At 39.7% G+C, this 14,471-nt stretch overlaps 1 protein-coding gene across 1 annotated transcript in view; it reads right to left on the bottom strand.

Annotated features, from left to right (window-relative positions):
- Positions 1–14,471, bottom strand: part of LOC107288673 (vomeronasal type-2 receptor 26-like) — a 29,895-nt gene that overhangs the window by 11,029 nt on the left and 4,395 nt on the right. Inside the window, exons 2-5 of the mRNA XM_029284410.1 lie at positions 3,786–3,811; positions 3,216–3,319; positions 2,313–2,601; positions 906–1,751 (exon numbers count right to left, since the gene is read on the bottom strand). Of these exons, the coding sequence (XP_029140243.1) occupies positions 906–1,751; positions 2,313–2,601; positions 3,216–3,319; positions 3,786–3,811 (1,265 nt within the window). The remainder of the gene's footprint in view (positions 1–905; positions 1,752–2,312; positions 2,602–3,215; positions 3,320–3,785; positions 3,812–14,471) is intronic.

Raw genomic sequence — 14,471 nt, 5'->3', positions numbered from 1 at the left:
ACAGAGGGGGGATGAATTATTGGTGGATCTCAGGTCTTCTGACCGAAGCCAGGGAACAAAAAGTCTGATCTCAGGGGATAGTCCTTAAGTCCTCCAGAACCCAGTCCTCTAGGCCAGGGCGGGCCAAGTCCGAAACCAAGCCCCAAGTCCTCACCTGGCCGAGGCCGTTGGAAGGGCCGTTGAGGTCGCCAGAGCCGCCAGGGCCATTGGGAGGGCCATCAGGGCCGCTGGCCCAGTTCTTAGAGGGCCACCGGGGCTACCAGAAGGCCCTGCATGTCTTTGTCTGGTGAAATGGCATGAACAGTTACAAGTCATGTATAAATGCTGAATAACTAGAGCAGATGATTAAATTTAGTCCAAAGCATACAAAAATGAAAATTTGACAAAGAAACTGAAGATAAGATGCTATTAGGAAAGCAGAGGATAATGTGTAGTGTTAATATTTATTGAAAAAAACAAAGTGTCTCTGTGTAAAAGCATGCTTGGAATGGGAAGTTGAATGTGTTTGCTGAAATACATGAAAGAATCAAGAATGAAGGATCCAAATGAACATGGATTAAATACCAGTAACAACATGAAAATAGATATAAGTTGAGCAATTGAGAATAAATGAAAATTGAATTACAGAAAATGTTTATTAAGAAGTGAATGGAAAGAGAGAAAAGGGCAGATGAGAAATTCATGAACAGAGGAATTCATGGTGGAAGCTAGGATGGTTTTAAGGATAGAAAGCTATAGAGTAATACAGAGGATGTAAACTAAATTTACTGTATGTGTATCCCCCATTTGTATTATATCTCCATCCCTTCATTATTTTGGTTTACTGTGACTTGTATGAAAAAAATAGTAGATTGCATATGCATGCTGATTGTATTTAGAAAGAGAAAAAGAAAAATGTTCATTACCTGCCACGGCTGTTGCTCCTGAATACTCAGTTTCCCACCATTCAGCATTCCATTGTGTTTTTGTTCAATCTGCATGTCATGTACAGCATGAGCTACAGCATAAACTGCATTATATATATTATAACTGTGTCCAGTCATGCTCATTTCAAAAAAAGCACCTGGAACATTCTCCAATTTCTCCCTTAGAGTACAAATGTCACTATCTTTGTTATTCACCAAGGGACTGGGGAAGGAACAGTCAAATGCATGTACCCACACATCTTTGATAAAGCCATCTTCTTTTGAGGAAAAATGGTCCCGTGCCAGAACAAAGTGCTGAAAGCCTGGAATTTCATTGGAATGAGCTGAAAAGGACAGGGCACCATGGATATCTTGAATATCCCAGGTCCTTTGGTAAAATACTGATGCAAGATCCATTTGGGAGGGCATGATCCACACTTTACCTTTTGACTCCATAGATAATTCTTCCATTTTAGGAAGATGTAACAACAACCTTAGAAGCATAAGTGTTTTTTCATAGACTATTATTGCATTGGCTTTGCTGTTCATAGAAACATAAAATGTTTCTACTAGCCACTCCAGTTCCTTGAATAATGTACTGATATAAAATGGTCTCATTCTTTTAAAAAAGGCAATGCAAATGCCCTGAAGAGGAAAAGTTGAAAAGGCCATCCTAACAAATCTTCCATCATCATCTTCTCTCACAAGGATCCCAACCCAGGTCCACTTGAAATGAGCAAACAACTGAAGAAGTCCTTGGTATATCATATTTTCATCTGGGACCATATGGTAGAAGGAAAATGACTCACTTTGATCTGACATCTCTGGGTGTGACCCATATATAAACTACAGGAATAAGAAAATCAATAGGAACTTAGAGAAGGGGAAGAAATGAAGAAATGTTTAATAAAACAGTAGCTATACCAAAGCTGCTTTAATTTGGGAAGTAATCCTCATGCATCTAGCAAATTTCAATTTCTGTCAGAACTTATTTTAGCAGCCTTATAAGAACAAAAATATTGTTATCTATTTTTTATGTAACAGGTGTGTTATTGATGATATTATGCTTTAGAGACATGCTTGAATTTCAAATTTGTACACTGGAGTTCTCAGAATAATGTTTTCCATGATTTCTTTTTGAAATACAGCACTTGATTGATTGATAAATTAAAGTTTAACTTGCTTTCAGCATAATCCTTTCTTAACAGCCTATTATTTTTATTAATAATTCATTATTTGCATTGTCTCAAGTTTTAATACATTGGCTTTCTTTATACAGTTTATTAATTAATGTTAACTAAGTACATGTCCAACACACACTAGTATGTTTCCAACTTACACAGATGTAAAAAGTTCATTAAAATTATAATGACTTCATAGGATTTCTCAGTTCACCACATAACTTACCTGTGGAAGTTTGTATATCCTCAAGGTATCTGCCATATCTATGGAGATTTCAGAATAAATAGCACCAATGACTGAGACCAGGTTGTTCTGAATTCCACACTTATAATTGGTGATCATTTTCTTCAGAGGTGAAAAAAGTTCCATTGTGGCATGATAAATCCACTTCCTACCATAATTGTCAAAAATATTAAAGCCCAAAGATAAATTGGGCAAGATTTGAGGGTTTTCATTTATCTCTTTCACAGCAAATATCAGAGCCAAAATATGCTGATAAAACTTAGTTTGGACTCTGTAATAAGAATTACAGGTTATAAAAGTAACTTGTTATACTTAACAAAAACATTGCAACATATACATGCTTCATCCAAAAGTTTTGTTTTTGAACCCAATAATCTATGCATGTTTCATGTATTATGTGCTAGGTCTGGCATATGGTTTAGTTTTATATATTTTTTTGAATAGAAAATACAGCTTCTGACAATACTTTTTTTTTTTAGTAATCTGACCTAGTTGTAAGAGGAACGGATTTCTATCTTTATTGAGAAAATGAATATGCATTCTATGAACAAATAAGTGGACTCAGTATGCTCTAGAAATATTCCTGTAAAAACATGGATTGTTTGAAGATCCTTTTATTTTTTTTTCCCTGCTAAAAATTTTGGTTCACTGAACAACCAGATTTCTGTGACATATTGTTATTATCCTCTAATATTCAGTTAGTAAATTGAAGTAGTTCTTTCTAATTCCTTTAAGAATCCCGTGGAAATTAAACACAATGAAACATTTGAACTAGAGAAATAATATACTTTTGTCACTGTAACTAGTTTTGGTCTGTGTAGGATTTTCACAAATACAGATATAATCTGGAATCTCTTGCACCGCACGATGAGATGGGACACTTACATGACTTCACCACTAAATGAAAGATGGGGATCTTCCAAGAAGCTTTCTAGTTCTGTAGGCATGAACATAAGAGAAGTAATGCCACCAATGATGAAATCACCAGGCTGGAAATAGTTGTGAGAAATAGGGAGAGGGTCACTAATAATGCACTTTCTCATGTCACATATCCAAACCATATGAGATAAAAGCAAGAGGGAAATGATCATGGTCATTATGCCAAATGTATATATATATAGCAGAATTTGTCTAAGAATGATTAAGAGTCTCCAAAAATATACTAGTATTTTTGGAGCCTTACTACCACACCATCACACTATTCACAAATATTCTGAAACTTTGAATTTATCTGGAATAAACCTAATAGGATTTCATCTGTTTTCATCTACAGATGAGGAGGGCCAACTAATACTGATATTTTTCAAAAAGTCTTAGTCCTTGTTGGTTATAACTTTGCCAAAGCAACATTAGCAACAGCAAAATTAATAACAGTAGTTTTGATAATTATAGATGCTGGGAAGAACTGTCATTACATTTCCATTTCTCTGTGATGCCTGAAACATGTTTTCTCACCTGTACGTAGACATCTTTGATAGCAGCTGAATAGAACAAAAAGGATATCAATTTTAAATGAGCCAATGTGATAGAAATCAATAGAATGCAGGGGGGGGAAACCTTTCGAGGAGTGGGGGTGTTATGGAAAGTTTTATTTTCATCTGCGAAGACATGAACTTTCTAGGTAAAAAGCTAGAATATCCAAAGGTGAGTATCCACTCAAAATGGCATCCAGATAGTTTCAGAGCAAAGGCTAGGCATGCGGAGGCTCAGAATTGATGACACTCCTTTGGGTGTGCATGTGTGCTTAAAAGGAAGTCATCAATTTTACAGATTGAACCTTTTGGGGGGAGGTCACAGTATGGTATCAGCTATTTTATAGAGCAAGGGATGAAGTAATGTATCTTGTTACCCAGTAAAGACTCTGATTTGATGCCTCTACCTGCATGCTTTCATGGACCATAATGTATTTTTAAAATTGTGATTCTCACTTTATGTATTAGTTTGCTTTCTGAACACTGTTTCTCTTTGTGTGTTCTATAGTTTCATGACTTTTATAATTTTGACCTAAACTGATCAATAAATATCTAGTTGTGACATTTTCTGTACCTCCTATCTCACCACTCGGGAGCATGCCAATAATCAAGGGAAAAGAAGGGAGAAAGCAAACCAACCCTTGAAAACCAAAGGACCCAGGCTATTTTACTCTTTATTCTATGCCTTTAACAATCCTGATTTGTGAATCCCCAATAACAATTGCAATAAAGAAGCAGCATGGAAGAAAGCAAGAAAGTGTATGAAGGAGGAACTGCAGTCCACCACCTACACCTCCTCAATCAGCTCTTTTTTGTCAGATTTCACTTGCTCTTTTCTCTAGTCTCTTTGCAATGATTGGGAAAGTGAGGCTAGGCTCTTGCGGAACCCATGCCCACTGTCATTGAGTCATGTGGCTTTCCTTTTTTTCCCCGTGCCCTCAGTAGTTGAAGCCTAGGAAAGAAGCTCAGTACCTGAGCAATTTGTCTTGGGGCCAGACACTTCTGGCCATCTCTTCTATTCTCTATCAACATCTATGTGCCAATATACCCAATTGTTCCTCCTGAAAAACTCTCAGTTGAGATTGACTGGCTTTTTTCCCCCATCTCGCAAGCTTCCAATTAATGGCAGATCCATTGTTAGCCTATCTTACCTCTATCTCCCCAGTAAGCCCAACTGCTCTATCTAATGTAATTTCTCAGCCTGATTGATTAACATTTTTTTCTTTGGTGCCTATTCCCTGGCTATATGTGCAACACTGCTGGTCCCTTCTGCCTTTGTACCAACACTGCTGGTCCCTTCTGCCTTTGTACCTTACAGTCTCCTTTCAGGGATGTTACTCCAGGATGATATCCCCTCAGAAGAGCAATCTATTATTAACAGATTAATAAGCCTTCCCAAGCCTTGGAAGTTTAAGATGCACTGAAACCTATCACATGGCATCTTGACGGTGTGCATCTGGGTGACACATATACGGAAATGGTTGTAACGAATAACAATAAATGCCAAGCCTTGCAACTGAGAAGTTCCAAGTCAACTACAAGATGCTGCCTATCTGCTTTACTGTCAACTTCTGAAATGAACCTGGCTGAAGCCATCTTTGTTGTTCTTAGTTGCCACACAGGTTGGGAGGAAGGGGAAAAAGAAACTGAAAGGATTGGTAAACTAAACACAGAGTGATCCCATGAGAAGCAAGGTCATTTCCACAGGTACTGGAAGGTGGAGAGGAGAAGTGTCATTGAGCCTGCCAATTGCCTTCATTGGGTAGTGTGATCAATAGCATAATAGGGGGAGGGAAGTGTTACATTTAATTACATTGAATTCCTGAGGGGAAGGTTAGTTAGTTTCACTTTTGATCATGCCTACAGGCCTGCAGGCGGCAGCAAGACAGCAGTGGTGGACTGGGAGGCCTTTAGAGATGGACAGAGATGGCAGAGCAATGGAAGACCCGACTGGCAGACCGAAAGAACCTGGATGAATGTTGGAGATGGAGCAACAGCTAGAGGCAACTGAGGGCAACTAGAAAGACCTGCTGAGTACAGAAAGGCAGTCAAAAAGCAAGACAGAAAGGATAGAGATAAATAAGGAACAAATAAAAAAAAGGATAGGGGACTTCCAGTTTGCTGCCGCAGATGCCATGGATGCTGGAAGGTGAGCTCCATCTTCCATGTCTGATTTTGCACTGCTGGGGGACCCTGAAAAGGGTCAAAAGTCACCCTGTAGGGTCGACGAGCAAGGAGGGGACTCTGCTTGATCACGGGAGGGTGGTAGCCCTTCTGCTTGATCTGGGGCAGCCCTCCAAATTAGCGGACGAAAGACCGGCCATAGAAATATGGCCCATCACTAGGCTGCAGACAGCCAAATCAAACTTACCACCAGGCACCTATAAAGCAGCGCGGATGAGACTGGGTGAGATCTGAACCTCTCTTCAATCTTAACTATTTTTTCCACCTGTATAAGCTGCCCAAAGTATTTTTCCCCCTGTGGAAAGAGGGAAGAGAAATTCCATCCCACCCTCTAAAAACAGTGGCGACTGAAAGAATAACTGGATTCTAACTGGATTTCTATCTTTCTAAAATTTGTAGACTAAAAGATTTTTTATTCTTATTGAAGATTTGGGCTCTTACTTACAAAAAAGAAATAAAATTGAAAAAAGGATTATAAAAATTTTGGACTTGAAAAAAATCTTAAACGATATGGGCGACATCTTGTGGCTAAACCTAATATTACAATGTGTTATTGCCTAAAAGAGACTTGGCTTGAAGCCCAGACTATAGATAAGACTTTTGCAACCTTGGCAGATATCAGCTGTGAGAATCCCAGCTGTGTTCTATACTCAGTGACATAATTATTTTCATTCTCTGATTGTAAAGCTTTTAATTTAATACATCATTAAGAGAACATGGATAAAGATCAAGAACAGATTCTCTTTATGTTGAAAGCAATTTATGAAACTATTCTGACAGCTATTGATGAAATAAGAAGCTATAGAAAAGAACAAGATATCAGCCTAGATATACAAAACCAAATTTTGATTACAACAAAATAATCAACTACACAAAATATAATAGAAGAAGTGGAACAATCAAATACTATGATAGAAGACTCAATTGAGCAACAAACACTGTTAATGGAAAACACAGAAAAGGGACTGACAGCACTGAAAATGGAAAAGACTTTCTATATAAACCAGAAGAAACCTGAGAATCAAGAAGTAGAACAGATTGAAGGGAAGATAAACATTTCAGGACACTACATCAAGATGGAAAAATAGAGAGACGATTAGTTCTTCCAAAAAAAAGGTGACTGGAGGGCCTTTTTTATCTCAAACAATATATATAATAACAGAGGGAGATCTATTTGATGATTTAAAAGCACGGATATGGAAGGAGAGTTGGCAAAGAAAAAAAGAAAGCTAGAATAAGGCTGAAGAAAATTGGGGTTTTGACTTATTAGTGAGGATTAAAATAGAATATACTTAAATCGACAAGATGTGTACTTTGAATACTAGATTTTGTCATGAATTGAGATAAAGGAAACTTTGGTCATTTAAAACTTGGAAGTATAAATATTAAAAGTTACATTTGAGTATTGATTTGTTTATAAAGGTTGAATGTAAAAGTAATTAAGATATATATGCTAAAAAAAAATCTATTGATAAATGTAAGAAACATGTTTTTACTTAGCTGATATAATAAGAACTGTACTAGCTTAAATATGAGATAGCAGACATTAAGAGAAAAAGAGAGGAAGTATTTGATGTTGAAACAAGAGAAATTATGGTTACTAAATTTAAGACATTTGGAAATTAATAGAAAATAAGAATGTTATATTGTATTTTTAATTAGATGATGTAATATGGTGAGAAATAGAATATATTCAAATAGATAAGACATGTATCCTGAATATTAGACTTTGTGATGAATTGTGATTAAGGGAACTTTGATTACTTAAAACTTGGAAATTATAAATATTAAATGTTAAATTTAAATATTAATGGGAAACTAAAAATTGGGAAAAATTAATTAGGACATTGATTGTCTATAAAGACTGAATGTTAAAATAATCTGGATATGTATAAATTAAAAATTATTGATAAATGTAAGAATGTTATTTTTATTTAATTGATATAATAAGAATTGTATTAGTTTAAACATGAGACAATAAATACTAAGGGGAAAAGAGAGGAAATATTTAATGTGGTAGTTTGAGACTGGTACTAAAAGATACTTGTATGTCATTGAATTATCGATTAAATCAGCCGCCATGTTGTTTTTTAAATGCTTAAATATAAAATTAGAAAATCAATAAAACATTTTAAAAAAGGATAGGGATGAATTTCTAGTCAGAGAGCAGAAAGCTAAAAAAACTCCTTGTTGAGGAGAAAGCAACCCTTCCCTTCGTTAAATAGCCCTATCTTCATATTAACCTTTAACCTCAATATAAACTGCATTTTTTTCTCTTAAAACCAAAGGGCATACTACCACATACTTCATCTACACCAAAATAACAAAGCACAAAAACAAGCGCAAACAAGCAGAAAAAATGATAGAAAAATAGGCATAATTACCCAGAACAGAGAAGCTAGAAACAAGGCTAACAGCAAAGCACATCCACCAACCAAAAAGAGGGATTTTCAAACAACAAACTCATGGAACAGGTGACTGATACTATTGTGGTATGCAATACATGTTCCATGTATGCACTCATGCCCAAAGAACACTCAAACTATACATGCCTTAGATGCAAATTATGTGAACTACTACAGAAAAAAGTTAGGAACTTAGAAGCAACTCTAGCCAAACCCCAACGTACAAAAGAAAGCTCCATCCAAACCGAACCAAATAATGAACAAATAACTCCCAGAGGATTTGACCCTACTGATAAACCCTTGGAGGAAGACAAATGGAGGTATGTCACACACAGAATGAAAGACAATACTCAAAGAAAGGAACAGCAAACAACAAGCAAACCCTCTCTGCCCAATCCTACCCAATCAGAAGCAGCCCCAATTAAAACTGAGCAATCAATCTCTCCCCTTAGATGGAAACACACAGACCCACAACCTCCCCTCAAAGAAAATATGAAAGGCATCTAGCAAAGAAACAACTTCAAATATCCCTAAAATAGTCACTTCAAATATCGCTAACAAAACCACATCAACAAACACACCTGAGATAAACAGAAAAGCACCCCAGACTGCAGGCCCCCCAAAAGGAAGGTGAGTATTGGTAATAGGAGATTCTATCCTCAAAGAAACAGAATCATCCATCTGCAGACCAGACATACAATCCAGGGAGATATGTTGTCTCTCTGGAGCAAAAATCAAAGATGTGGCTGAGAACCTAACCAAAATAATTAGGCCTACAGATTACTATCCCTTCCTCCTCCTCCACATTGGTATGAATGACACAACAAACAATCTGAGTACAATAGTGAGTGATTACAAACAACTAGGCAATAAAGTTAAGAAGCTAGGAGCACAAGTAGTGTTCTTATCAGTACTCCCAACGAAAGGCCAACACCCATTGAGGGAAAAAATAATTTTAGAAATAAATCATTGGCTAAAGGGTTGGTGTTGCCAAGAAAATTTGGATCATGGACTGCATTTCCTATGTGAAGGACTCTTGGCAAGGGGGGGCTGCACCTCACGAAAACAGGCAAAAATGTACTTGGAAAAAGACTGGTCCAACTCATCAGGAGGGCTTTAAACTAAGACTGAGGGGGGAGGGTGACCAATCTCTAGAATCTCTAGAACCCAAAACCAGTCACAAATCCCAAGAAAACAAATCAAACAATGAGATAGGCAGTGATGAGAAAAAAGAAAAACTCAAACAACAGTCAGGAGATGCAGGAAACAAACCCATGGACAGGCTTAAATGTCTTAAATGCTTATATATAAATGCTCAAACTTGGGGAACAAACAGGGCAAACTAGAAGCAATAGTACACGAGGGAGGATATGAAATAGTTGGCATAATAGAAACCTAGTGGGACAAAACCCTTGAATGGAATGGACTGATGGATGAATACAAATTGTTCAAAAGAAACAGGTCTACAAAAAGAGGAGGGGGAGTTGCACTATATGTAAGAGAACACTACATATCTACAGAAATGCACATGATCCAAGATAAAATATCTCCAGAATGTATATGGGTCAATATAAAAGAGGGAAAAAAGTGTCATTGCCATAGGTGTATTATTACAGGCCACCCAACCAATCAGAAGAAATAGATGAATTCTTTGCCAACCAGTTAACAAACATATGTAGGAAGCATACCACAGTAGTAATAGGAGACTTCAACTATCCAGATATCAACTGGGAGGCAAACTGTGCAGTGAGCAGGAGATCAAACAGATTCCTAACCAACCTAGCCAACAACTTTGTCACCCAAAAGGTGGAGGAGGGAACTAGACATAAAGCTATACTGGATTTAATCCTTACAAATAGAGAAGAAGTGATAGAGGGAATTGAAATTGCCAGAACCTTGGGTGAAAGTAACCAAATCATACTAAAATTTAATATAATTCAAACACTAGCAATAGAAAAGAATCCAACCAGTGACTTAAACTTCAAAAGAGCTGACTTTAACAAACTCAGAGAGAATCTAGGAAAGATCCCATGGATGAAAATCCTGAAGGGGAAAACAACCAAAGAAGCATGAGAAACTCTGAAAAATGTGATCATAAAAGCCCATATCAGCACAATAGCATTGAGAAAGAAAAACAAAAAATTCAAGAAGAAACCAGCATGGCTGCACAAAGATCTCTCTGACAAACTGAAAGACAAAAAGGAAAAATACAAAAAATGGAAAGAGAGGCACATAACTAAAGCTGATTATTAGCAGACAGCCAGAACATGCAAAGATGAGGTCAGGAAAACAAAGGCTCAGAACAAACAAAGACTTACAACAGAAATCAAGGATAATAAAAAAAAGTTTCTTCCAACATGTTAACAAGAAAAAAATCAAGGAAACTGTAGGCCCATTAAAAAGAGAAGATGGCAAGGAAATAACAGGCAACAGGGAGAAATCAGAGCTGCTTAACTCATACTTTGCATCAGTCTTCACACAAAAAGAAACTATAGCCCAACATACCAAAAAAAAAAAACCACTGCAAAAGACATACTAGAAACAAAAATTAAAATAAGCAAGAAAATGGTAAGAGAATACCTATCTGACCTTGACGAATATAAATCACTGGGACCTGACAGATTACATCCTAGAGTTCTGAAAGAGGTGACAGATGTTATCTCAGAACCTTTGCACTATATCTTTCATAAATCCTGGAGCACCAGGAAGTACCTGAGGATTGGAAAAGGGCTGAAGTGGTTTCCATCTTCAAGAAAGGGAAAAAATGGACTGAGGAAACTACAGACAAATCAATTTAACATCAATACCTGGGAAGATCCTAAAAAAGATAATCAAAAAACAGATCTGCAAACAACTAGAGTCATAACTAGTAGCCAGCACAGGTTTGTTAAAAGCAGATAATGCAAAACCAATCTTATTTCATTTTTCGTTAAAGTGACTAAACTAGTAGACCAGAGAAATGTTGTGGACGTAGTATACTTAGATTTCAGTAAGGCTTTTGATAAAGTAGACCACAACCTACTCCTTGGTAAGTTAGAAAAAGGTGGAATAGACAACATCACCACCAGATGGATCTGTAGCTGGCTGGCAAACCATACTCAACAAGTAGTCCTCAACGGCATTACATCCACATAGAGAGAAGTAAGCAGCGGCATAACACAAGGTTCTGTCTTAGGCCCAGTACTCTTCAATATCTTTTTCAATGACTTAGATGAGGGAATTGAAGGGAAACTCATCAAATTTGCAGATAACACCAAACTGACAGGAGTAGCCAACACCCCAGAAGACAAATTCAGGATCCAAAAAGATCTTGAAAAACTTGAACAATGGGCCCTATCCAACAAAATTAGTTTCAATGTGGAGAAAAGCAAAGTTTTACATTTAGGCAGGAAAAAATCAAAATTGGGCAAGACCTGGCTTAAAAACAGTAACTGTGAGAGAGACCTTGGAGTCTTAGTGGATGATCACTTGACTATGAGCCAGCAGTGTGCAGCAGCAACCAAAAAAGCTAATACAATCAGAGGGGGTCATGTTGTTCATCAGAATACCAGAGAGAAGCAACCTGGAATTAAGGAGAAACTTCCTGACAATGAGGACAATCAACCAGTGGAATAGTTTGCCTCCAGAAATCGTGGGCGCTCCATCACTGGAGATTTTTATACCATCACTAGGATGGTATACGTTCTCCTGCTTGAGCAGAGGGCTGGACTAGAAGACCTCCAAGATCCCTTCCAACTCTATTCTATTCAATATTCAATATTATGTATCCAATAAACATGTTCTTTGAGGAAACTTCAAGCCTCAGAGTTCTGATATGTTTTGGTCCATTAATCAGAATTATGACATTTACTTTACCTACCTACCAATGAAGCTATTGTTCCACAGTTCTCCTTTATTGTAACACCAACAGAACAGATTTTAAAATGGTGCAGCCCCCTTTTATAGCCCCCCTGCACAATACCTTGCTGGCCAATCATTGCAAAGGCTGGGAGCAGACTTTCTTGTCCCGGGCATCCACATGGTCTGCCTGGGCCTATCGCTGCAGCCTGTGCCTGCTGGCCAATCATTGCAAAGGCTGGGAGCAGCCTTTCTTGTCCTGGGCATCCACATGGTCTGCCCGGGCCAATCGCTGCAGCCTGTGCCTGCTGGCCCAGGACATAACACCCCTCCCCCTTGGCTAAAATAATAAGGCACACTTATTATTTTAAATACTCCAACACTCCATTACATTGCTTACGTTGCATCTATATATACACAACACTACAGTCTTGCTACCGCCATGCTCCCCACTCCCCTTGAGCTGCATTACTTAACCCAGACTACTAGGCCTGCCCATGAACTGACAAGGACCGTACATAGTCTTGTAAGTATTTGGGAGGACCTCTGGCCCCCCCTGATCTTCTCATGGCCGGTGTGTGTGCCTGGCCTGCCAGCTCGCCTGCCAGGCTAGGCAGACCAGGACTTTGTTGCCCCACAGACCCAGGGGACCGACCCAGCTGCTGACTGGCTAGATCTGCTAAATCCAAGCCAGGGTTCCTTGGGGGGTGGAATTCCCAAAGTCCAGTGGTGGGGTGGAATGCCCCAAGTCCCCAATGGACTCCTCTTGGGAGCCCTGTCCCTTGAGCCCTAGACCAGCAGCTGGAGTGGCCTGAGTGCCAGAGGCTGGAGCTGCCTCCATGGCGAACCCCCTTTCTGCAGACTCCCTGTTTGGAGCAATAGCTGAAGCCTGGGGATGTTGGAGAGACTGTGGTCGTAATTGTGGTCCTCCCCCCCCCCCGAGAGCAGAGCTAGGAGCGGAAGAGTTGCTGGGAAGTCTCCAGCGCAGTTGGTCAATGTGACGTCGGATCACACGACCATCATCCAAGGCCACTTTGTATGACAGCAGCCCAGAGACCTTGCATACCACTGCTGTGACCCAGAGATGTCCTGGTCCATAGTTCCTTGCCCAGACCGGATCTCCCACTTGTAGTCTCCTAGGTGCCTGCGGCTGTGACACCTGTGAAGCCACCCAGTCTGGGTGCAATCTGTCCAGTTTTGTGATGAGGCGGCGACCCCAGTGGAGTTCAGCTGGGCTCTTTCCAGTAGCTGCGCATGGTGTGGTGCGGTGGCAAAGAAGAAAGTCCGCTAACCTGTGATACCAGGTCCCGTGCGTGATCCTCTTTAAGGCATCCTTGGTTGTGCGCACCATTTGTTCAGCCTGGCCGTTGGAAGCTGGATGGAATGGTGCAGATGTGGCATGCCGGATCATGTTGGCCTGGAGGAATGCCTTGAACTCAAACAAAGTGAATTGGGGCCCGTTGTCGGAGACAAGGACATCTGGAAGTCCATGTGCGGCGAAGATCCCTCTCAGCACCTGGATGGTCCTAGTAGTGGAGGAGACAGGCATGACCTCTAGCCACTTGGAATGGCTGTCCACAAGAATTAAGAAGAATTGCCCCTGAAAGGGCCCAACGTAGTCGATATGGACCCTCGACCATGGAGTATGAGTCTCCTCCCACCTATGAACTGGGGCCTGGGGCATCTCCAGCCTTGACTGTTGACAAACAGTGCACCCGTGGACCTGGGCCTCGACGTCTTTGTCGAGCCCAGGCCACCAAAGATGGCTGCGCGCTAATGCCTTCATCCGGACTATTCCCGGATGTCCCTCATGCAGAGACTGCAGGACTCTAGTCCTCAATGAGGTTGGGATTACTACCCGGCTACCGCATAGGACACACCCCTTGAAGATGGAAATCTCGGGCTTCCTCTGCCAGAAGCTCTGGAATTCTGAGCCTGGACATGTGTCAGGCCATCCAGACAATGCCCAGGTCAGCACGCGTATTAGCGTGTGATCGGTGGCTGTTTCTGCAGCCATGTCCCTAGCACTGAGGGGAGATTCAGACAAGTCCTGAATAGACAGGATGCGGTTGGCAGGTGCTGGATCTGCCTCTATCTGCTGTAATGGCAACCTGCTGAGACCATCTGCATGACCCATTTCTTTGCCTGGCTTGTGAACCAGTGTATGGTCATATGCAGACAGGAAGATAGACCACCTCAGCATTCGTGGGGATATTATGTGTGGGGTTTGTTTGTTCGTTGTG

The sequence above is a fragment of the Protobothrops mucrosquamatus genome, unplaced genomic scaffold (genome assembly GCF_001527695.2).
Source record: "Protobothrops mucrosquamatus isolate PMUCROS unplaced genomic scaffold, P.Mucros_1.0 scaffold572, whole genome shotgun sequence".
NCBI classification, from domain to species: Eukaryota; Metazoa; Chordata; class Lepidosauria; order Squamata; family Viperidae; genus Protobothrops; species Protobothrops mucrosquamatus.
This window is presented reverse-complemented; position numbering and strand designations above follow the sequence as displayed.